Source organism: Rousettus aegyptiacus, unplaced genomic scaffold (genome assembly GCF_014176215.1).
Source record: "Rousettus aegyptiacus isolate mRouAeg1 unplaced genomic scaffold, mRouAeg1.p scaffold_m13_p_12, whole genome shotgun sequence".
In the NCBI taxonomy this organism is placed as follows: Eukaryota; Metazoa; Chordata; class Mammalia; order Chiroptera; family Pteropodidae; genus Rousettus; species Rousettus aegyptiacus.
Window position 1 is genome coordinate 75,068,455 of NW_023416287.1, and position 26,641 is coordinate 75,095,095.

At 36.3% G+C, this 26,641-nt stretch overlaps 1 protein-coding gene and 1 pseudogene across 3 annotated transcripts in view; both read right to left on the reverse strand.

Annotated features, from left to right (window-relative positions):
* The window catches only part of HDHD2 (haloacid dehalogenase like hydrolase domain containing 2), a 34,006-nt gene extending 10,577 nt beyond the window's left edge, over window positions 1-23,429 (reverse strand). Inside the window, exons 1-4 of one of the 3 annotated variants that reach the window (XM_016148432.2) lie at window positions 23,285-23,429; window positions 13,257-13,367; window positions 10,545-10,753; window positions 5,718-5,802 (exon numbers count right to left, since the gene is read on the reverse strand). In XM_016148432.2, the coding sequence (XP_016003918.2) occupies window positions 5,718-5,802; window positions 10,545-10,753; window positions 13,257-13,357 (395 nt within the window). In that variant the 5' untranslated portion in view covers window positions 13,358-13,367; window positions 23,285-23,429. Of the gene's footprint in view, window positions 1-5,717; window positions 5,803-10,544; window positions 10,754-13,219; window positions 13,368-23,284 lie in introns of those variants that run through there. The other 2 variants (XM_016148433.2, XM_036230022.1) reach the window with 2 other exon arrangements.
* LOC118610200 lies at window positions 13,984-14,102 on the reverse strand (annotated as a pseudogene).
* Window positions 23,430-26,641: the final 3,212 nt, after the last annotated feature.

Sequence of the window (26,641 nt, forward strand, 5' to 3'; positions counted from 1 at the left end):
AAACAAGTTATAGAACGGCCAATAAGTATATGAAATGGTTTCAACATTACTCAGGGAAATACAAATTGAAATTCAGTAAGATACCACTATACACCAAACAGAACAGCTACAATTACATGGACTGGCCAGAGACAGCGAGGATGTGGAGCTGATGAAACTCTCACTCATGCCAGTGGGAATGTATGACTTCCTATAATCACTTTATAAAATTGTTCAGCAAAACTTACTAAAGCTAAACAAGTACTTATCCAGTAATTTCACTTCTAGATACAGACTCAAGAGAAATGGCACATATGTCCCCCACAAAACATGTAGAAGAATGTTCACAGCAGCTTTATTCCTCACAGCCAAAACTGGAGACAATCCAAATGCCCATTAGCAGTAGAATAAATAGTGGAATATTAATGTAATAGACTACTACACAACAAAAATAAAGAAGAAACAAAAACAAAGTACTGCTACATGCAACAACTTGGATGGATCTTGAAAACAGATTTAAAAAATGCTACAATTATATGACTTTGTTCGTATGAAGACCAAGAACTGGCAATACTGACAGAAGTCAGAGTAGGTGACAGGAAGAGGTGATATTGACTGAGATAGGAAGCCTTCTCTGGTTCTGGAAATGTTCTAGATTTTCATCAGAGTTGGGGTTACACAAGCATATATATGTGTAAAATCTTACTGAATTGTATACCGATAATTTGTGCCTTTACCGTGCATGTTATACATCAATTTAAAAAAATGAATAGAAACACAAACATAAGAAAAGATGAGATACTGCCATTTGTGACAACATGCATGGATCTTGAGAATATCATGCTAAGTGAAATAAGTCAGATGGAAAAAGTTGAGAACCATAGGATTTCACTCATGTGTGGGATATAAAACTGAAAGCAACAAATGAACAAGACAAAAGGAAACTCATAGACACAGAACACACAGACATAGTTGTTATGAGAAGAAAAGGGGGGAGGTAGAAAAGGGTAAAGGGGGTTGGTGATGGAGGGAGATTTGACTTTGGGTGGTGAACATACAATGCAATATATACATACAGATGCTGTATTATAGAACTGTATGCCTGAAACCTACATAATTTTATTAACCAATGTCATCCCAATAAATTTCATTTTAAAAATGAGTAGAATTTATTTATGTGGTTTTTTCACCTGAATCTTTTATTTAGAGTAGCAAAAGTTGCCTTGATCATGTAAGAATCTCCCCAAATTAAAAAGTAAGAGCAGTTAGTGGCTGATGACAAACTCAGTTCTGTATTCTGTGATTTTCAAATTGATATACAAAGTTGTCTTGCAGATACTAACAGAATGCTTTAAATAACTCAAGTTCTTAAGTCTTAAACAATTTCTCATAATCTGGACTTTAATTAAAAAAAGACTGCACAGCAGTCAGCCTTTTGTAAACAGATAAAGCCCAGAGAAATATTTCTAATTCGAGCCCTACTGCCACACCATTATGGAATTCCTCATGCCCAGGGCTCTAAATACTTAGAAAAGATTCAGGAGTTACCGTACAAATGCAGTAATTACTGAGGCCATAATTGTTGATTTTTTTTCCCTACTTTTCTCTGCTTCCCTTTTTAAGAAATTGAATATATTGGAGTAATTAACTTTTAATTTTTTCTTAAGGATATGGGGAAAAGAAAGCAATCCAACATTCAACGGGAACCATTTATGGTAATAAGAATCTCCCCTCTCCAACCCCCGAAAACCTAATTTCTGAACATCTCTAAGTCTTTTGGAGGATTCTAGTACTTTGTAACAATTATAGGAAAGAAGTCATTAACTCCAAAATTAAGTCATTTTAAAGCTTCAAAAGACTATTCTTAAGGAGCCTTCCACCTCTGCATTTAAATGTGAAAGTTAAGATGCCACTTATCTTCAGATACAATGACATTTTAATAAACTCCTCCAGAAGCTGGAGAACAGTTGCTCTTAATTATTATTTAAAAACTTAACTTTTCCTGTGTTAAGCAACTCCATGCAGTTTTCTCCCAAATTTCCTCTGTTCTAGTAAGTATACTTCTGGAAAACAATCTTAAGGAACGAATATACATATTGCTTAACAAATCTTCTTAGGAGGTTTTCTTTTTATAAAAACTAACTTTAACCACATGATATCACTTATATGTGGGGTATAAACCTAAAAGCGACAAACTGGACAGAGACTCACGGTCATGGACAATAAACTAGTGGTTACTAGAGGATGGGGGAGGGCAGTGGGAAGTAGATGGGGTAAAAACCGTCAAATACATGTTGATAGTAGGAAATCTAACTATGGGGGGTGAACATACAATACGATATATCTATGCCTTACTATTGAATTGTACACTTGAAATCTAACTGGATTTTGTTAACCAACGTCACCATAATAAAAAAAATATTATGAAATAAAAAAAAAAACTAACTTTAAAAACTGGGAAATACCCAACAATAGGAAACATCTGGCTACACAACTTATTGTACTTCTTAAGGCGGTATATATTGTGGAAATCAACCACGTTTTAGAAGAATACTTAAGAATATGGAAAACCATGCACAACATATTGTTGGGTTTTTAAAAAGAAAATTACCACACAGTATATAAGCACAGTATATATGCATTCTCATTTTTGTCTAAATATATATGTGCATAGAAATAAACTAGCAATGTGGAAGGATTACAGGTAATTTTTTTTCTTTTTCCTTTCTTTTTTGAAAGCATTAAAAATTTTCCACAGTGAAGACATACTACTTTTGTGCTTAGATATTTTTCAGTCTTGTTAATGCTAAGTTCAAATTAGATTAAGTGATCTGCTTGCCCAGGTAGCCTTCCTCCTCACAGAGATCATTAAATTTAATTATAATTAGTCCATTACTAAAATGCTTAAGCTGTGGGTTTTTAACTCAGGTTAGAAGATGAACAATGATCTTGCTACAATCTAGGACTACAGCTGTGAAAACGAATAAACTGAAGCTAGGAATATTCATATTAATCAAATTATACGATATTATAAAGGAAGAAAGTAAACTGATAAAGTTTAAAACACAAAATAATACTATACACTGTCTATATACTATAAAGTGTATGTCTTACGGTATAAAGATATGCATACAAAAAATAAACACAAAATTCAGAATCCTGATTACTTTTGGGTCTTGGATAATAAAACTGGGAAGGGATATGCAGGGGACATCAAATGTGTGATATTTCGTATTTCTTAAACCACTTGATAGGCATATGGGTGTTTGTTATATCATTCTTTGTATCTTTTACTACCAGGTAAAAGAAAAAAGCTACCAATGGCTCTCAGGATTTAAATGTTTTCTAGACTCCAAACTTCCAAATCATGTATATGCTCTATAACTAGTTCATAGCCTTCTCTAAAAGCAATTATTTAAAATACGGTGTTCTCAATTTTATTCAGACATTTAAGATGCATTTGTCGCCAGACTGTACTATGCATTTTGAGGGGGCCTACATTTGAAAGACAGCAAATATGTCAGTGTAATGTGGAAGGCTAATATATCTGCATGAAGATAACATGCCCCTGAAGCTGGTATTCAAGGCAGCTATGTGACAGGGTTTAAAATCCAATGTTTATTCTCATTATCAACCTGAAGAGTAATTTAACTAATCGGTGGTTCATTTGAGACGTCTATATTTGCCACTCACAATCCAAACAGCTGTAGCCATTGGTTGGAAGGTACAGTCCCTGAGGAGACATTAATATGCAAAGAAGGGTAAGACCTAAAATCCTTCTGTTAACTCTCCACCCAGCTGTTAAGTGCTTTTGTGAAATTAGAGTTGACCTATAAGTGCACTGTAATGCTTTAAAATGTAGTGTTTAAAAAAATCAATATGGTTAGGGAAGTGTACTAATTAGACAGCATCCGAGCAATTATAAAGTCAGTATTATGTCAACATACATTTTTATTACTGAGCCTAGTATTCATCTAAGACAGAGGCCTATTAAATATGTCCTTCCCAAATTACCAGCTAAAATCAATCAATATCTTGAATTCTGTGGTTAAAGAAATGAATAAAAGGTAGCAGGTTCTCTATTTCAAATGAAAACTGATTCTGTTATAGTTGTAAGCCTTACTTAAAGAGTAGGTGAGATAATCACCCCTTCACCATCCTCCTCAAGAAGCCACAGTAGAATAATTGAAGTAGGTGAAGCAAAAGAAAATTTAACACCATATAACCTCCTCCTGCCCCACTCGTACCCCTTCACGCAATCTGGCATAGCAATGGACCTCCAGGTAATAACTACAGGAAACGGATACTGAACAACTATAAAAAGCGAGTTTGTTAGTTTTAAATAAAGGCTTCACTATCACAATGACTAAGTACATTAAGTAACAATAGTTTCCATTAACTGAGGATCTAAAACTAATGTGCACACAGGGGGAAAAGGTGCTATTTCTGGCCACATATATTGTATATGAGGACGCCCATTTTCATGATCAACAGTAAATAATGTGCTCAGATGTGTGAGCCTTGTAGTGAGTTTTAGTTTCCAATATTCTGATTCTAAGACATTTATATCAAGAAATGAAATCTATATCAAGTATAAGTTAGAATGACTCTTGAAGATCTTTGTACTAATAAGAAAATGTTTTTACAGCATTTTTTGCAGTTAAAATATCAAAAATTTATCAAGCATTAAAAAAAAACTTTTTAAAGCTAGTTTAACATATCCCTATATTTTGAAGTAGTCATATATCCAAAGACAAATCATACTTTTTAGTGAGTGGTTTGATAGGAAGTGAAAGGCAAGATGAAAAATGAAAAAATCTATCAAAAATGAAAAATCCAAGGGAAAAAGTCACTTGCAGGTAAATTCTGACTCAATTTATCTTAGAAAGTATGAGAACCGGTATGCAGTCTTCCTTTTGGAAGCAGCAGCACAATGTTCATAAAAGTAAAATGCACATACAACTGAAGATTTATAACATTTATGTGTTACTTGTGTCTCTCCTACATTTCTACCAACGGCCACTGGAATATCTCCACTCAGATATCCCATAGGCCAAATAGCCCCAAACTAAACTTATCACCTCCTGAACCCCACACAGGGAGTGTTCTCTAGCACATGTGCCTAAGTTAGAAATCTGATGTCCGCCTTGGCTCACTGTCCTTCTTCACCTTCTGAACCCCAGTCATCCGTTAAGTCAAACTGACGCTACCTGAATCTGGTTTCCTTCATCCATACTGCCAATATCCCAGTTCAGACTACCATTATCACTCACTGAATAATTTCTTTGAAAGTGTCGTCAAGTTTGTTAGGCTTTTTCCATAGCCTAGAATCTCGACTGGGGGAAAAATTACATTTATTGCTTTTGGTGTATTAGCTTGAATGCTATTTTTCATCAGATTAGCACAGTCAGTGGAGAATCACAGGAGTGATAAAAGATAAAACTGCTAGCTTTCAGAGTTGCAATTTTATTACGAATTTCTGCTCGAGAATAGTGATTCTATAAATTGGAAAAACCCCAAAGATCACATTTTAACATACTGATCATTTTTTAAAAACTAGGCAAGACAGTAATAAATATTATTTGATATAGACCTTGAAGTGATCTTGAAGATGTCTATCCTCACATACAATCTAGGTAGCCAGAAAGTGAAACATGTATAATTTTACATAACAATGACTCAAGAAGGGAAGTAGGGGAGTATATAATCAGATGAAAAATAAATAGCTGGAGACTTACCGGAATGCTTGATTCAGAATTTGATAATGAAAATGTTCTGGTGCCAATCCTATAACCACAGCATTAGGATCACTTGTTTGTATTCCTGGGAATGAAAAAAATATGTAAGTGTTGAAAAATGCAATTGAAAGTAATGTCATATTTTATAACAAAGTAGTTTTTATCAATCAAGTACAAATTTTTGCTGTCGTCACAATATGAAATTTAAGAGATTATCCTGCCCAGTGTACTTTGGAAATAGTATAAGAAATACTTAAAAGAAAGAAAAAGGTCTCCTAGTATTTTTGCATATTTCTTTTGCACAGTTTTTACAGCTACTCAGTAACAAGAATATCTGAATTAAAATTTGTAACCTGATGTTCTCAAACAAGTAATTTCTAAGTTCAAAAAGCTTTCCTGATTACAATCAACAAGAAGAGCCATGAGTTCCCTGTGAGCTATCAGATCAATAGGAACTGATGAAGGAATGAAAATCTAAGAGGCAAGGGAAATTAGACTCTCTAATGGACACAGTTGAGGTTAACGCATTCTTGATAAATATGAATGCACTGTAGAGCCTATAATTTCAACAAAATGCCTCATCTACTTTTAGTGTCACGAATATTACTCTATAATTTAAGCATATTTTAAGGCCTTGGTACCTGATAATTGGACTTTCCAGCTATGAGACCCAAACGAGTACATTCACCATCACGGTTATTAAAAATCTGACTAAAGATTCTTTAGATTATCCATATGACAATTCCTTTGTCTCTCTTACTGCCTGCCTTTAAGCATTTTTCACTATCAATCCCACCAGATTGTGAAGGGCTGAAATGGGGAGCGGAGTTAACCGAGATTTCTAATTTCCTCCTTACCAGCAGCCATGAGTAAAAACTGGTTAAAGTTTGTTGAAAGAAGAAAATAAAATTACTGGCTACGGTAAGAGTTGGAGTTTCTGTGTGTTTTTATTATTATTATTATTATTATTATTATTATTATTATCATCATCTCCATCTATCACTAGCAAAGACATTCAATAGTAGCAAAGACATTTCTATTCCTTTCGAAAACCCATTTACCTTGGTATTTTCATGTACATAGGATGTTACAAGGACTGTCCTGAACTGAATGACAAAGATTTCTTACATACCAGGGACTCTGCTTATAAATTCCAACTCCAACTCATTGTTGGTACAATTAGAATCTTGACTTTCTTCAAATAAAGTCAAACTGGAAAAATCTGGTTAAAATATTGTTCAGTAGTACTTCAGATAACCCAGAAACACAAATACATTGATTATAGAGTACATCTGTCATTATTTTTGGTTGCCCAGTTTCTGGATACCAATCTCATAATTAGGGAATTCACTAGTTCCTAAGGCTTAGTAAGAGGCAAAGCTATCCCTCTTATTATAGAGGCGGAAAACACCAGATACTTCCTTTTCCAGCCTCTCTTGCAGCTATGAGTGCTAGCATGAGACAGAAACTCTGCTAATCAGTAACACCCATGGGTGTCTGAACTGGGAACTAGTAAGAGAAAGAAGCAAGGAGAATCTACTCTGGAAAAGGTGACAGTGACAGCCTCAGACTTTGGGGCAGCAGTGCTAGCTGGAGCATCCAATCTCCAGTTTCACTGGGGTCAACAGGGCCAGCAGAGTTCAATGCTCAGCACGGACATCACTGGCACCTGAGCAGTTCTGCATACTGCTCCTGGCTGCACAGCCCCTAAGACTCCAGCAGTCCTTGTCAGTTCTGTGGGCTACCGAAACAGCCTTTTGCTTTTATCATAGAAATTTTCAAAAATATATAAAAGAAGACTAGTATGACCCCTGATGTATGCATCATCCAAGCTTTAGCAATCATCAACATTTTGCCAACCTTATCTATAATCCTCTAGATTTTTTGAAGTCTTTTTAAACCAAATCATACATGTCATTTAACTCCTTCATATTTCAATATGTATCTTTAACTGATAGACTTAAAAACCACCTTAACATTATTATACCAACAAAGTTAATGATTTTTAATATCATCTCTGAATTTCCACATGTCTCAAAATGTTTTTTTACATCTGATATGTAACTGGCATCCAACAAAGTCCATATAGTACATTTGATTGTTATGTCTTATGTATCATTCTATTACAGGACTGTTCTCTACTTATTGGAGCAACTAGAAAAGGTCCTGGAAAAGGTTCTGGATTTGGCTGATTGCTTGTATTATTATTTAATTTGTTCCTTTACCTCTATTTTTCCTATAAACTGGTAATTAGATCTTCATAGATTCAGATTCAATTTTTGGCAAGATTATTTCATAGGCAATGCTATAAATTTCCTATTATATCACATTAGGAAGCACAAAAATTCTGGTTGTTCTACTTCTAGTGATGTCAAGACTGATCAACGGGTTTGAGTGGTGTCAGCCCGATTCTTCCATTTTGAAGATCCCCATCAACCCTAATGTGTTTAAAATCTATTGATGTTGTTGCCTATTTCATTAGGGCTTCCCAATGGTGACTTCTAATTTTGCCATTCTTTTTGCATTTACTAGCTGGAATTCTGTAAAGAATTTACTCTCATCAAATATTTGTTTACTCTGAAATATATAGTTCAAATAGTAAAAAACAGGATAAATGCTTGTTTTAACTCCCTTAATTTATCCATTTTCAAGATAATGAGTTACTGCTCTAAGCACCTCCAATACTGACCAATGAGTTTTGTGGGGCTGTGTCATTTTGAACCCATGGCTTTTTATATATATGATGTGTTGCAATCCATTGCAATCATTATTCTTTTTAATGCTCAAATTATCCCTTTCAATTGGCCCCAGTGTCCTTTAGATATGACCTCATTAGTCCTCAATAGCTTCCTTGCTAACACAATTAGCTATCCCAGACTCATTTTGTACAATGTCTGCCCAGATCTGGAATTAGCTATTACTCCAAGGAACTAAAGTGAGAAATGGCAGTAGACCCTGCAGGCTGACCACTGGGTTGTCATTATTTCTAGGCCTTTTCAGTGGAAGATCTAAATAATATTAATTTTTTAAGCAAACAAGGGAGTTGATAATGATATTTTCAATTCAAAATAACACACAGCTTTTAATTAACTAATTTGATTTTTCCATTTGTATGTCTTTTCACTTACACTTAGAATCTTAGATTTTAACAATACTACCATAATTACTACTTTGTTTGATTATATGTATAATTAACACTAACTTATTGATTGTTATTTAAGATTTCTTTGCAGCTCTTTTATCCTTAGAATTTATCCCACTATGAACAAATAGTCAAAATACTATATTTAAAGTCATTTGAAATAATTCTTTACCCTGAGTAGTTATGTCACCAACTTGATAGTTTAGTTCATTTATTTCAATCTGTTTTTAGTTTTCAGGGACTGGTTTGCTTTTTATTTTTTAATTGCCTTTTAAATATGCAAATATTTATATGTTTCCAAAGAGAAAACTACGTAACGAAGTACTTGCAAAGAAATCTCCTTTCCTGACCCTCTCATCCATCTCCCAACCTCCCTCTTTAAATAATCACTTTTATTGTTTTTTTTCCATTTATCCTTCTTCAGCTTCCTTTTACAAACATTAGAAATATATATGGATATATATATCCATTTTCCTCACATATTCTTACACAGAAAACTTGTATGGTTTTCTGAATCTTATTCTTTTCACTTAATATATCCCATGAAGCTCTCTCCTTAACAGGGGATGAAATTCTTTGTCACTACTTATTTTCCAGCTACAAAGTACTCCATTTTATGGATATATCAAAATATCATAGTTTAGTCAGTCCTTTCCAATGATCATTTGAGCTGTTTCCAATCTTTTATTATTAGCAATAAGGCCATAATGAATAACCTTGCTCATGTCATGTACTTTTATAACTATATGTTGGGGACAGACTCCTACAAGTGACAGTACTGCTTTGTATGCAATTTGCTAGCAATTACCAAATTCCTCTTCATAGGAATTGTACCATTTTATACTACTGTCAGCACTCAAATTCTTTTAATAAACTTATTTTTTGTTTAATACAGCCAAAATTCATTTGTTTCTTACAAATAATAATTCTGATTGATACATTAGTGTTTTTCTTGATAGTACAAGTTCTGAGGTTCTGTCTAACTGTATATCCATGCTGAACATTATTTGTAAAGCCATCACATGGTTTTATGATATATTTATACCAATTTTTCTATATTGTGCCATTTCACTCTCTGGGTATCATCTACAAAACAATGGAGCAAAGCTTCATAAAACTAGGATATTTTCCCAACATCTGTTAATTTTTTCAAAGTGAAAAGTTTTATTTTCTCTTGATTGAAAATATTTCACAGTCATAGCAAAAATTTCATACTGTACAGAATGACATTTATTTTAAACATGGAACTCTTGATTTATCTCATTTAATGAACTTAATAAAATTAATATGAAATTATAATACTCAAAGTAATTTTGACCTTTTTCAAACTGTGTGTCACGATCTATTAATAGATTGTAGAACTAATTTGGAGGACCCTAAAAAGCATCAAAATCAAACAAATAAGTAAATCAAACAGAAAATAGTCCTTCTTATACATAAAAGTAAATGTTGTTTAGCATATATAATAAACATATATATGCATTAAGTTACTATGTAATGTACTTGACTTATTGTGGTGTGTGGTCAGAACAGGCTTGAGAAACACCAATTTAGATTCGAACTATTTGTTGACCATTTCAAAATAACAGAAAATCTAAATAAATATTTCTAAACATCTAGTTTTAAAATGATTTTATAAGCAGATATAAAGACCAAATTTCTACATCTTCCCAAATTCTCCCTACCTTTGAAATCAGGCAGTGCCCGATCATCAACTAGCAGCATGGGCTGGACTTGTTTCTGCTCTACTAAATTTCTGGCTGCCGTCAGAGAAGTGAATATTTCATCTTCAGAGATATCAAATTCCAATTTTTTCAACCTTTCCAGTAAGTCTTGCTTGCTCTCTTTGGTTGTATTGGTCACAAACCTAACCAGTACAGAAGTACCACGTAACCTGGAAAAGTAAAATTCAGATATCAACAGTCAGTTTTTCCATTCTACCTCCTTAAAACCTTCTAATTTGGTAGCTCTTGTCAAAGGTAAGAAAATGAAGTCACTGAGTAAATGTTTTTATGGCCAATAATCTTTTTTTGTAATCTACTCAGAATTGCTTACAAATTCTCCACACCCTGTGAGCTGCTTCATTTCCAAAGGCTATAGTCAAACTGTAAAAGCTAAGTCTACCTTTTTGAGGCCCTTCTATACTTAAACTGAATTTTACTGCATTGTACTGAAATTTTATTGAATTTTACCAACGAAATGGAAAAACAACAACAACAACAAAGCTTAGTAATTACTGTACTCACTGAATATGAGAGGTGAAAGTTATCTTAAGAGATTATCTACCAGTGCAACCCACTCTTCTTAAAGATGGGAAAACTGAGGCCTAGAGGAGCTAAGTGACTTGCTCAGCAGTAAAGGTGAGACAAGAACTCCAACCTATGTCCTGATATAGGATCTGATCTCTTATACAAAGAGAACAGAGGATACCTCAGGATGTTTTTCCTTCTTCTTAGCCAATTAGAGGCTAGCTAAGCCCTAATGTGTTACTAAATTTATAAACAGAATCTACCTGAACAGCTCAGAGAAACATTCCATTTTTTTTTTTTTTTTTTTTTAATGAACTGTGTTTTCTCCATTAATACTTCCATACAGGATTGTTTTGATTTTTTTATCTGCTTTTGGATCCTAAACTGGCAATCAAGTATTAGTGTAAGAATTCATGATAGTCTAGCTTCCTTTAAAAATAAATATTATTTCTTGGTCCTATAGTGTTTTAATCCAAAATCTAGAAATAATTTTAATTTAGTTATAATTTAAAATTTTATTTTAATCTCTTGTTGCTTTTTATTTTGTGTATCCTAAATGTAAAAGTACTAACCACAATTTAAAACAAGCAAATAAAACAGAAAAGATTTTTTTTAAGTATTTACCCAAAAAACGTTAACTAAATTATATGATTAAACAGTTCACTGTTATCATGATTACCTCTAAATTATCTGTGTAGTATCTTTTCTGAAAAACACATTAAATTTGGTGTTTATCTCTCAAAAGAAATTATTTCAAAGGACGTACTATCCTGAAAATGAACAAGTTTTAAGTACTGAAATAGCTGCAACATTCTTAATGAGAATTTTTTTTAAAACTTTTTTTCTTTTTACTGGTGCCTCAACTTCTCTTAATCTGTTCGTTTCTATAGAAACCCAAACCAGCAGTGACAGTATAGTGATTTCTCTGGGATGGAAACCCACCAGTGCAATTTGTGGGCTCCTGTCCCTCCAGAATGGCAGGCTTACAGTTACAGAGCTACTTAGAAATTTCATTCATTGTTTACCAGAAATAAAAATACATTTCTTTCAATCCAAAGTTGAAAGCTGATCATTAGAGCAATAACAGTTTCTGTCCAACAGAAGACCAACAGATGATCAGCAGGCATCCTTACCTTGAGAAGACCTGAGTGTCAAGGAGTCAAGAGAAAGCACAACTGTGGAACTGACTTTCTTTTGACTTTAAACAACATGTTATCCACCTATAAATGAACCTCATGACTCCTAACTAAATTGATAGTTTCCAACTGGTGCCTTCCAACAGATATACAAGTCTCTTTATATTTGTTGATTCCTTAAATGGAAAGTAAGCTCCCTGAGAGAATGCAAATCTTTTGCCCAAACACCTGGCACTATGAAACTAGTTACTAGATTTTTTGAATAACAGCATACTATGAATATTTTAAGTTGGAAAATAATAAGCACCACATGCTAAGTTTTGCTGACTGAAAACTTATCTAAATTATTTTAGGATGGAGATTAATTAAAACTGATTATTAGTTCTGTTGTACTGATGAGTATTCATTTCAGAACACTCAGAAGCAAACATTCACATTCAGTTTAACAAGCTTATACTATGTATCCCTGGTTTGCATCTAGATATGTAAAGTACTATGGCTGACAAATCAAAAATATAAGACGATCTCTAACCTTCAAAAGCATTAAATTTAGTTGATTAAAATACTTCTAAAATTTCAAGTCCCTTAATTAAATTTCATCTAAGCAGCAGCACGCTCAGCGCTCGATCTTAGGTGAAGGCGGAGTGCCCATGCCTTTGTGTATTTGTCTGTGTTTCATTTCGTGATTCCAGGATTCATTTGTGATTTTTCCGATGCTCTTTATTGTATATTCTAGAATCTTGAGTTTTCATTCACAAATTTACATTACTGACTCAGAAAAAGATACACGCACATATAAAGACTCAATCAAAAGGCCAAATCTAATAAAGGCTTAGAGAACGATGTGTGGAGGATATTACAATATAGACATCTAGCTAAACCCAAGGCAGTTTCTATATATATGGTAAGCTGGTGATATGCCATCTTAAGGCAATCCATTTAGCTAATGATCTGCCTTGGTAAAACGGCACTTACAAACATATTTGTCAGCTGAACCTGGAGAATAGCTTGCCTTTTAAGAGCTTCCTGTGCGCCTGGCACAGCTGCATCTTCAATGTGAAGTGTGCCATTGAGATCTACCAAAACAGCTTTTATCGCGCGGCGTGCTGCCATCCCTCATTCCCTAGGAGAGAGCAAATGAAATTAAAAATACAGTTTAGGAAACAATGGACCATTAAAAACTGGTAAGTCTTCAAAAATATCATTCATATCCAGAAACATACTGCTTAGCGTTAAGCTGCTGCTTCTTTCAGGGAAAAATAGTATTTTAAAAATCAAAATTTGCTTCATAAAACTTTCATAATGCTCAGTTTTTAAAAAATGTTGAAATAAAACTATAAGAAGGGAAAAAGTTAATAAAAAGAGAAGTTACTAATTACTTTCAGGTTCCTTAAAATAACTCTTTGGTGAAACTATTCATTTGTTATTTTTAAATGAGAATAATGTACTCTGAAGAAAAGATGGAAGAATGGAAGCGCTAAATCATTGGCAAACTTTTTTCATCTTTGGTTAGATATGATGAAAATGTCCTAATCACCCACCTCCACTATTATATCCTGAAATGGCATATATGGCCAAAGTGCTAATAGTATTTAGAGGTCAAAGTCACACAGTAATTCTATCTATCTATCTATCTATCTATCTATCTATCTATCTATTTATAGGTGAGGCAACCCTTGGTTGACCACACAGATTGCAAGGACTTTGTCAGCTTACGATCCCTTATTTTTTATTTTTTACACCTACAATACCTGGTTTTTCTAAATGGTCTCCCATCCAATTACTAACCAGGCCCAACCCTGCTTAGCTTCCCAGATCAGACGGGATGGGGCTCGTTCAGGGTGGCATGGCTGTAGACACATGGTGATTTTAAAGTCTGGAAATACTGTCCTTATCTCATAATGTGCAACTCTCCTTTTGCATATTTTCCCTTTAAAATTTATTATGAATTATATACTATATACAGTGGAGTATAAGGTATGGTTTAAAGATAATAGAGGAGTGGGTAAGAATAGTATTGAAGCTAAAGAGGATGGGATGTCATTTTAAAGTTTTTAAAAACGTATTCATTTCCTTTTTTTTATAATAAAATATTTCATACGTACAAAAAGGTAGCACCTTTACCTATCACTCAACTTTAGAGTGAGCTGGCCCTCTGTGTACTCTTTCTGATCCCATTCCTCTTCTTCTTCTCCCCAAGGTAGCTACTATCCTGATTTTGAGGTGTTGAAAGCTTTGTATTAATGTTATTATTTCTATATGTGGCAACGTGCTTTACCACACCACATTATATTTGTGAGATGTACCCATGTTAACACATGTTGCCAATATTCATTAATTTTCACTGTTGCATGGTATTCCGTGGTATGGTTATACACTTTATCTGTTCTCTTAATCATGAACATTTAGGTTATTTTGCACATTTTATTATAACAAAGACGACTTCTTTGAACATCCTTGTACATGTCTCCCCGTGGACATGGGTTCAGTGAACATTTCTCTGGGGTCTTGCTGGGTCTGAGGGTGTGTGTTCATCTGCAGCCTCACACGATGTTGCCAACTCGCCCTACTCATGGTATCTTCGTTAGGCAAATGTTTACTGAGCACTTACTATGTATCGAGCCCAGATGTGATAGCAGAGCTGGAAGAGCCATCTCTTTTAAAGTCAGAAGCAGAGGAAAAAGGGAAAGAACCTGAGGAGGTGGAAGTAAGCAATTACCAAGAATCTGTGGAGACCCCCAGGAAAAGCTTTCCGATGGTTTACAGCGTGTTACTTCGGGACAAATGATGGGTGGAGGAAGGTAACTCCTTCCCAGCTAGCTCCTTATGAGATGCAGTCATGAGAGTTTGAGACTGGCAGTCAGCAGGTGGTGGTCCTGGTTCTGCCTCAAATTCATTATGTGACCTTGGCCAAGTACCTTACCCTCTCTGGTCCCAATTTGTTCTTCAATATGTGGGGCAGGGTAGGGAAGCAAGATGAAGCCTCAATCTTTTTCTATTGCCTACAGTCGGGAGATCTGGGCTGAAAGAATCAATGTACCATGTACGATGTACCCAGAGCCTTGATTTTTTTCCTCTTCAACATGGGCCTGCTAATATCTGCTGGCCCCTCTCCCAAAGTTGCCAGGACTACTCTAGATCAGAGGTCTTCAATCCCCGGGCTGCAGACCAGTATCGGTCAGTAGCCTGTTAGGAACCTCGCCAAACAGCAGGAGGGGAGAGGCAGGCAACCAGTGAAGCTGTCTGTATTTGCAGCCGCTCCCCCGTGCCAGCATCACCGCCTCAGTTCTACCTCAAATCGTCAGGCATTAGATTTTCATAAGCGCACTGGTCCCTGGTGCCAAAAAGGTTGGGGACTGCTGCTCTAGATTGTCTCTTAGGTGCATTCCTTTCAGGAGGCAAAGATGACCCCTGAATTCTTTTCCAGCTTCTAGCTTTTAGTTCCTTTGCTCCTTCCATTTCTCAGACTCTGCTTCCACTCCAAATGAGCCATCTCTGCATACAAGGTATAAACATAAAAAATAAATAAACCCACACTGAATCCCAGAACTTTAGCAAACTGATGGCAAGTGCTGGCCGCAGATTAGCATGTATAGTGGATATGCATCTGCGCATACTGGAGAGAACTGCATTTTTTCCACAGGACATAACTGATGGCATGGTCTGGACTAGGGAGGGAAGAGATGTTCCTGCTGGACCCAGGGAGCCCATCAGCCAAGAGGGCCCAGACCTGCTCTTTTCCTTATACATGGTTCCCAAACCCAAGCATGGGCTTCCCCTCAGCAAGCTAGAATCTAGGGCCTAAGTGAGGGAGATGCAGACGGTGTGAGAAGTGGAGTCAGGAGGTGAAAATCGGATTCAGGGTCAGCTGAGTAACCTTGGTGGACTGCATTCATCATCCTAAGCCTCCATTTCCTCATATGTAAAAGGAGAAGAATAATGATAAATACCCTGCAGGGCTGTGAAGGTTCTGTGAGTTAAGGAGACTGCCTAGCAGTGAAAAGTGCTGCCTAGAGTGATATACACTCTTTACTATGTAACAGCTACCCGTCTGCTTCTCACAATGTACAGCCGGGGTCACAGACCAGAAAAAGTATGGAGCAAGAGAAGCGACTGGGAGGAGTCTACGGAGAAAGGAGAAAAGCCGGAACAGCTCACATTTACTGGATGTTGTAAGTGTTCGGCACCATGCTACGTGCTCTGCAGTCTTTATCAACTTATTGAAACTTGTAAGCAATCCCACCCAGATGAGGAAATTCAGGCACTGAGAAGTGGCTAATTTGCCCATGCTTTTAGTTTTGACTTTGAATCATGTTAATGGTTTAAATATTCAAATTTAAATTAAGCCAGTCTTAAAATGAAATATAAGCAGAAACAAACTAATCTAGTTAAGACAACTTTTGCACAGAGAACTCAACTCTGATTCTTCAATAGGATATATTTGAAGGACAAAAAGAACTGTAGCACTAAAAAATGTATATATTTTTTAAATCATCAATTCATAACACCTCCAATTCCAAACAGGTTTATTCCTCTCCTCCCATTCCACATTCATTTCTCTTTTCTCCCATTTGAGAACCATGATTTTTAAAGTATTAACAATATATTTACTCATTTGCTCTATACTACAATACACACAGAACAGTTTTGGAATTCAGCCACTACCATTTCTAAAAACAAATCCTGAACCTGTTGATGTATGTCATTTTCCATCAAAACAAAAACAAAAGCCCACCTTTTGGGATTCTGACTAGAATTGCATTGAATCTATAGAGTAATATTAGGAGAACTGAGAGAATTATTATATTGCATCTTCCTATCCAGCAATATGGTACATTTCTCCATTTAATTATACATAGTTTTATAAATATCTACATAAAGATGTCTTCCATATATGTGGAGACATAGCCCTATCATTGCTATAGTAAATGTTATTTTATTTGAAATTACTTTTTCTAACAGTTTGGGGTTGGTGTATTAATTTTTTTGTCATATCTTTTAACTATTCTAAACTTTCTTATTAATTCTAATAATCAGCTTGTAGATTCTCTTGTGTTTTCTAGGACAATACTTATCAACTACGAATGACAATTCTGTTTCTTTCTTCCAAGCCTTCTTTCTTATTTTCTCTTCCCACATTAGTGCTCTGGTTAGGAACTCCATTATAATTAAATAGAAGTAGTGACAGCATGCATCCTAATCTTGTTCCTCATTTTAAAGGGAATGCTCTCAATATTTAACCATACGTATTCTTGCTGTAGGATTCTTTGTAGCTATTTTAGAAGTTCTTTTCTAGTGCCAGTTTGCTAAGAATTTTGGTCATAAATTGCTATTGGATTTTAACTACTACTTTTTCTATAAGATATTTTCCCCTTTAAGTTGTTAATGTGGTCAATTAATGTTGAACCAATCCTGCCCAACTCCAACTTGGTTTTGTTGCATTTTAAAAAATTTATTGCTAAATTAAAATAGAAAAAGATCAGAAACCATCTAAATGACCATTAACAGAGGCTAGTTAAATAACTGTTAGGTTTTGCCACAGTTGCTATTCTGTTCTTTCCATATTTAATTCTTAGAAATAAGTCACTATAAGGGGTAGAAAAGAACTAAGCTCTACCTCCTGGAGGGGGAGTATCCTCATTCTATTGTTTAGAATTCTTCTGTAAGAAAGATTTGTCTCGTCTCCATTTATTTATTTGATCACTTATTTATATTATCAGTATAGGCTCACAGATATTCATTTATTCTTTGAACTATAAACCAATACTATGCTACTTTGTTGCTCAAATTACTCTAGCTCTGGCAATTGAGAGGTCTTGCAGGTTGGCTCCTGAGCCTCCATCCTTTTGTTTTTTCAGTATTTACTTGCCTTTGGAACTACAAGATGTTCCAGGTTCAACTCGAACTTTCCCTGCTCCAGCCCTAGAATCAGCCATTTTTCCAAAGAGCCTTGGTTCCTTTTATTAGAGAACAGTACTTAGAAACCAAGATCTGAGCACTGAGAGTGCTCGTTGCTATTGGGATATCATTACTCTAGGTCCTCTCGGCACACAGAGCTAGGTAATATTAAGTATATCTAATGCATGCATACACATATATCTATAATTATTTCTGCATCTATCCATTGTATATATACTAAGCTAACCATGAGTTTCACATTGGTCTTTTAATTAATTAAGATGTCATGATTTTAACATATAAAGAGACAAAATGATCAATGGAACAAAAGAGAGAGCCCAGAAAAGACCCGCCCCCACCATCGCAATATGTAGAACACTGATATATGGCAGAGGTAGTGTTTCGGATCAGTGAAGAAAGAATGAAGTGGTCAAAAAAATAGCGCTAGAGCAACTAAATATCTGCAAGGAAAAAATGAAATTAGATTCCTATATCACAGTATACAATTTTTTTTTTTAACCAGGTGGATTAAACAACCATATGTTTATTACAAAACTGTAAAACTTTTAGATGGGAAAGTATCTTCATAACTAAAAGACAGGAATAGCTTTCTTAAATAAGAAATAAAAAGCACAAACCAGAAAGGAAAATACAGATAAATTCAACTATATTTTTAAAGTACTAAAAAAACAATAAAAAAAGGAGAGTGGAAAACAAACTTCCAACACATGTGAGAAAGGACAAAGTCCAGGAAATATAAACTATAAATATTAAGAAAAATACAAACAACCCAGTAGAAAAATGGCATAGAATCTCAACATATCCTTTACAAAAGAACAAATCTGAATAGCAAATGAAGATGTTCAAAACTCACTGGTAACCAGAAAAATGCAAATTTAAAGCAGAAAGAGACCACTGCACTAATACATTGTCAAAATTTAACCCTGAAAATATCAAAAGTTTTCAAAAAGAATTACCATATGTGGCTAGTGAGAAAATAAACCAGTAAGATCGTTCTGGAAACCAGTCTGGAGAATCGCCATACTCTACAACTTAGCAATTCCATTCCTAGGTATTATACCCAAAAGATTCTTTCACACTATACCATTAGACATGAACAAAAATGTCCACAGTAAACTGTAATAGCCAGAAACTGGAAACAATACGAATGTCCCTCAGTAGCAGAATGGGTAAATAAATTGTGGTATAAATAAAATCATACACAGAATACAAAAACCAGTGGAAATGATAAACTACAGTTACAAACATCATCCTAAATAACTCTCAGAAGTCACGAGGGACTACATACAGTATGGTTTCATATTATAGTGTTCAGAAATAGGGATGCATGCATAGGTGATAAAACTGCAAAGAGAAACAAGGGAATGAGTATCATAGGGGTCAAAAGAGTGACTCTTCCAGGGGACAGGAATGAGATGCAAAGCAGAAGCGCACAAAGGGAGCCTCTAAGATCTTCCTGACCTACAGTGGGCATAGGGATGTTTTTTATTGTTAAAATTATTAAAAACTTACATGTTTTTTTTATATTCTTGTGTAGATGACTTATTTCATAATAATCGTTACATTTTGGACAGTCATTTTTCATACATTTAATAGTTATAAAAAACTAAATTAGTACAATTATTATTATATTCTTAGTATAACAAACTCCATCTCCAAAATATTTTGATTTTTAAATAAACTCCTGGTTGTTTGTCTTTTATAATGTACCTGCTTGGGGCCCCAGGGTGGGGGGGGGCAGAGGCAAAACAAGGTATTAAAAGTTTTGGTTAATCAAGGTTAAATTGCAAAATCTCGTAATAGACCTTGTTTTTATTCTATTTCTAAACTTTATTGTGATCTTTATATGGAAGATTACACATGCAAATAGCATCAACTATTACCTACCTGAGAGGGGAAACAAGTTTGTTAGTCAAAAGAATAGGCTGTTCCTAAAGATTATATTTGGATGTGTAACGGGTAAATGATTCTTTAACTTAAAATATGACTGACCACAAAAGATAATAAGGCTGCACAAAATGCAGACAAAACATTCTCTTTTCACATACAGAAAAATCTATAATTGCTTCTTTCAAAATCTAACTTTTGTGAGAGATCTCTGATATTCAATAAAAAATGCTAATACTGAAGGCTTTACAAGATACAGATTGGAAAAACAACAGAAGGAGTGTACTGTTTTTAAAAACTGTCTAACCAGAGCCAGTAAATGGTCATAATAAAAGCTGATAATTTTAATCATTACTGAAGCCTTCACATAGGCTTTATGTCACAAAAGCATTTAAAAAGCCTACACTGCTGTTTTCAGCAATTCCACAGAACATACCTTTTAAACTCTAAAATGTTCTTCTGGAGTATTGCATATCTAAAAGTGATTGCCTGAAGCCTAGAAGAACAAAATTGAGGTATGTAACTCAAATCTTAAAATATACTTCTTCAATTAGCCCCACAATAGGCCTTGACCACTTCTGCAATCTCTTTTCTTGTCTGAATTTTTATAATACTTGTTATTTGAACTAAAAGTTAATACTGTATCAAATGTAATTGTATCATACTTATCTTTCTTATATGTGGAATTTTAAAAAAACCCAAGTTTATAGATACAGAGAACACATTGGTGGGGGGAGTGGGTGGGAGAAATGGGTAAGCATGGTGACTATAGTTAATAACTGCATTGTATATTTAAAAGTTGCTAAGAGATCTTCAAAGTTATCATGCCAAGAAAAAAAAAATTTTTAACTATGTATGATGACAAGTTAACTTGACCTATCATGCTGAAAATTTTCTAATGTACACAAATAACAAATCATTATGTTGTACACCTGAAACTAGCAAGTTATATGTCAATTACTGCTCAATCAAAAGGAAAACAGCTATTCAATATTACAATAAAGATTTTTTTTTTTCAAAAAAATGTCATCGTAAAATAGTATCGCCCCCAGAAAAGGCTTTAAAGGGGATCAAATATATGGTAGCTGAAGGAAACTAGATTTTGGGTGGTGAACACACAATAAAATATACAGATGTCAAATTATAATGTACATCTTAAAATTATATAATTGTATTAACCAATGTTACCCCAATAAACTTAATTTTTAAAAAGTTAAAAAAAATAAAATAAAGGTAGGCCAAGTTTTCTGTTTATCTTGGGTCCATGTCCCACAATCTCCCATAGTCTGAACAAGTTATATAGGATATACCTTAGAAGAATCATAAACAACAGGTACTGGTACATATTCAATGCAAAGTAAATTATCTCTGATCCTAAAAGGAACTCTTCGAGATACTTCAGAGGACATCTTGACTTGAATATCCCAAGGGCATCACAATCCAACAAGTCCTTGTTGCCCTCAAAGTTGCTTTCTCCTGAGATCTTTATGAGTGAATGGAAGTACCATCAATCCAGATGTACCCACCTGGCTCTCTCACTCCTTCCTCCCAGCCAGTCACTTGCCAAATAGAATTGTGTCAGTTCCACCCCCTTACCAGTCTTGAATACAGTCTTCTATTGTTACTAAAAACTTAGTTTGAGAATCATCACCTCTTATCTAGCCTAGTTCAACAACTTCCTAAACGCCATCTCTGCTTCAAATCTTCAATTTCCAGCAGTGGTGAAGGACAAGAACTGGGGAGCTGTACATGCCTGCATGTGAACTTCGACTCACTAGCTGTATGAACCTGGGCAATTTTCTTAACCTCTAGGCCTGTTTCTTCATTGTAGAAAGAATAACACTCACCTCTAATGGTTGATAGGATTAACGAAAATGATACATGTATTGTGAACAGTGTTCCATACACAAAAAGGCTGGATTATGTATGTGTGGGGGGAAGGAAAATGGAGGGGAGGTTAAATGATAGATGTGCAAGGGTTGTAAAAATCATAGGATAAATATGATGCAATGTCTTAAAGTTTTAGTATAACTTGAGGATTTGAGAAAACATTTTATACAAAAATAAGGATATACTGTGGCATACAACTGACAACTTGAATAATATTTAAAACAAGAGAGTTCACTAAAAATTTTCTCCCGGGAGGCTAGGGCTGTTCAGAATATGCTTCCCTATGCCCCCTGGGAAGTAAAAATTCTCTTTTCTTCCCTACATGCTTCCAGTAAAAAAGTCTAGAACCACTGTATGCACTAAATGATGTTATTATTCAGTTACTCCCCAGTTAAAAAGTCTTCCAGTGGCTCCCCAATTCCCTCAGTACTAAGTCTGAACGATGAACATTGGTGTACAGAGTCCTGGTTTACCTCTCCAACTCATTGGTCTGTACTCCCTTACCAACGTTCCATGGCACTGCAGTCGGCCAAGAGTGCCATACTCTACCTCCCTCATCGCTGGACTTTTGTCTGTAACCATTTTTGCTCCCTGAATTTCACCATCCCTGACCCCTACAACCTCTTTTCCTTTGGCCAACTCCTTTAATTTTTGGGTCTCAAATAAGCATCATTTCCTCTGGGACTCCTGAGTCCAACTCATTTTCTCCCACGTCTAGACCAGGATCCCTCTGCGAAGCCCCATTACACTTATCACTATCCCGACTGTGTTGCCTTTTCCACTGTACTATTTAGCGCTCAATAAACTTCTGAATTAACTAAGTTCATGAATCCAGGTGTCTGTAACTGGGAGGATCCAAGAACAAGAACCTTTCAGCACTAACTGAACAGCGATCCCTGCCATCTCCTGGGTGGGAAAGGGCTTCAGGACTAGTAACTGCACTCTGCCCCAGCCCAAGTTCCAAGGCCTGGCAAACGGCAGACTGATCGAAAGGGACGGAAGCTTCGAAACACAGTCCAAGGACGCGTTCCGAGGAACCACCAACATCCCAGAGCCACGACCTGCCTCTGGCAACCACCACCCGCGCCCATCAGGGCCCGGCCGGGTGGAAGATCCCTGCGCCCCGCTCCGCGCACGCTTGGTAGTCCCGCGGCCTAGGGGGCGGTGTCCCTCGGGAGGGACGGGGTGGGTGGGGGGAGTCCTCACAAAGCAGGCGCGCGGGTTGGTCCGTGTCCAAGGAGAGGGATGGCCTAGAGACGCAGAAAATAAGTCCCTGAGCCATCTCACAAAGAAATTCAGCCTCCAGACAAGCAAGAGGTCACCGGTCCCAGAGCTGTTCCTCACCCCAGCTCTGCACGCCGTCCTCAAAAAGGCCCTGCTAACTGGGAAGTCAGCACAGCCGGGGCCGTCAGCGTCCTTGCAGCGAGTCCAGCACGCCCCGGACAGCGGCCAGACTGACGCCGGAAACTGGACCCAGGACCGCGCCGGAAGTCCCGCCTCTTCCCGTCCATTTCTGCCTCATCCGCCCAGTATTTTCTCCCAGTCCCGGACAACCAGTACCGTATCTTTACTTGTTCCTTCACCGCTTTCAAGGATAACGCGTTGTTCTTGACACCCACGTCCTCCACGGCGCGACTGCTGGGCCCAGATGCAAGGGGAAAAACAAAAAGCTCTGCCTTTGCCCAGTAGCTTTTTCCGATTCCACAGCACCATTGTTGAACCAAGTTTCATTGAATAACTTTCTTTGCTGTAACTCTCCCTCTCTCCACTTCTCCCTCATTCCCAAGGAGTAACTCAGGAGTCATCTCCTAGATACTTTTCTTGCAACGCTCAGTCTCTGCGGTCCTGCTTTCTTACCTGAAGAGCATCTGGCACTTACTGCCATTAACCAGGACCTCAGGTGGCGTTCCTCTTTCCCGCTACAGTTATCCCAAAACTTTACACTGTCATTTCCCACCCTGCCTCTTTTAGAGAGTGCTACCACAGGCTTTGCCTATCATCTAGAAAGAAGGGAGTAATATATTGGGATACATAGAACTACCTCCCTCATTGCTCTGCTCCCCGACACACGTTGGGAGTCTCTACTTACCTTTCAAATAAACTACTTGCGTGCAAAGGTGGTCATTTTATGTACTTTCTATGAAAATAACTAAATGAAAAATTCTGGAGCAACCTGACATAATAGACACACACCCTGGTTCATATATATGGAACCTTGACAAAACTGCAGCTCTGCCCTTGACTTGAGACTCACAAGCTGCTAGAACACCATCCAATATCACCTCTGCCCAGTGCTGCTGTCGGCCATGTTGCGAGCTATAACCCTTGCTTCCCTGGACTGGGAACCCTCTACTTTTCCTCTCCACTGGGTATGGAGGTTGTTTTTGTTCTACTCCTATTTGTTAAGTCTCGTTTTCTGCATAAGGGCCCATTTAGATTAAGGAAAAGGAACCTGTTCCTAGTTTCCCCTTTAGAGCTCAGAGCCTGTTTTTGACCAGATTAAAACACAGAGAAAAGATTTTAAGCAAGCAAATACTACTAAGATATGCATTTTTTTCCCTAAATACTTATTCTGGCTGCACTAAAGAGAATGGATGGGAGTGGTGCCAAAATATGTGAGACCATATAAGAAGCTACTGCAGGGTTACAAGAGAGACGCTTGAACTGTGTGGAAACAAAGCAAAAAAGACAAATTCAAGAAATCTTTAGGAGGTAAAATAGTCAGAAATTGGTGGTAGATTAGATTGATGGTAAGGGAGAGGAAGGCATCAAGATAATTACTTGGTTCCAGGTTTGGGCAATTGAGTAATATAACAGATGGTATCATTCACTATGATGTGGAATATTGGGAAGACTGATGTCTTCCTTCTAATCAGGACCCAAATGGCTTTGCTTGCCAAATGGCAAAATGAGTAAAGAAAGGATGGGACCTCAAAAAGGAGGGGCTGATTTGGAGGCAGGGAGGGAGGAAAGAAAGCAGTATCAGAAATGAAACAACAAGAGGATTCCAAAACTTATCTTGATCATTAAAACCCCTGGGCATTGCCCACTGTGTGTCCCAGGTGCTTGCACAGAATGTTTTCACAATATTTGATGTCTCATGATCAATCAGAGGCCAAGAAAAATTTTAGCAAAAAAGAATTCCATTTTGCTTGGTATCAAAATTTTATTAGTAGTAATAACTTTTAAACTAAGTCAATGAGAAAGTGATTCATTTCACAAAAACATTGTACTTCAGGAGAACATCTCTTTCACTGAGGGGCACCTAGAATCAAATGTTAGTGACCTGGAAAAATATATATGTATCACCTGGAATAGACTTCTGAAAGTTACTGACCATTTTTAAAAATTAAACAATGAAAAACAACTAAGGTCTTATGAATTTGAAGTCATTTGATAAAAAGTTATACTTGGCATATTAGATATATCCTGCCTTCTACTTCTTACTCAACTATATTACTTTCTCTCAATTCATTTGATGAGTGCCTAAACATATGTGTAAGTGATTACATATACCTATAGAGCAGAGATCACCATGTATACTGTTATCTATAACTAGAGTTTTTAAGACAGCCTTTTAAACTGTTTTCAAAAAGTTGTAGTTTTGTGGAAGTGCCTTAGGAAACTTGACAGAGTTTGGTGGAAGCTGAACAGTAGGCCTTTGGGCCCAATCTTTGCTTCAACTAAAAATAAATAAATGGACCTTCTCTCATCTGTTTTAGATATTGGAGCATTACAATTGTTATTACTCCTTTGAAGGCCTCATTCTGCTGTTAACAAAGTTTGAAAATCAGTGTACTTGATTAGAGTATGAATTTGGTTAATATTTATAGACTAGAGCCAAGATCCTTCACAACAGGTAGGAGGCATACAGATGCAGAACCAGAATACATAGGACCATAAACATCACAGATATTTAGAGTCCAGAGAATGGCTAAGGGGGAAGATGTGGGCAGGAAACAGGGCTTAAATTATTGTCTACTAAAACAAGGTACCATGGTTACTAAATCACAACTGCTCTGGGGAAACCAGGGTTAACCTGTGAGAGCTTGCGTACCTTCTTTCAGGCACATTAAAGCCAAAAATGTGTAGGTGGCCTCCAGAGATGAAACACTTTGATGTTCAGTGCTTCACTTTCCTCAGGACTGCTTTGCTACAAAATACTCTGAGCTTGCCCTGCTTGACTGCTCCCCAGTGGAGTGTGAACTTGGACAGTATCCCAAAACTAAATGAGCATGAAGGTATGTTGAAATGTCTTACATGAAAATGGCATCAGGACAAGGTCTCTCTTTTCTTTTTAGAGTTCCTATACGACTCATAGCCTGTGGATAAATAGGAGTACCCTCAATTAACTGCTGCTTTTTCATCTGCTCAGTGGCTGAAGCTTAGACTCATGCATCAGCTATTTGTAAGAACACTGCCTCTAAGCGCCAAATATGTTACTCACATGAGCCAAGTAACCAACTATGAATCCCTGGTGCATTTCTTTGGTTTAGTTGCAAGCCCACAGCCCAGAGAGAATCTATCTCTAACTCAGGGATGGTCAACAGGCATTCAATACCTGCCTTAAAACTTTTGAAGTAACTGAAGTCATAGAATAAAAGTTGCTCATGAGTCACCTTGATGTGTCAGCAAAGAAAAAAATGGATTATGAATGTTTACTTCATAAAATCTGTGCTCAATGATTGCACAGCAAAGAAC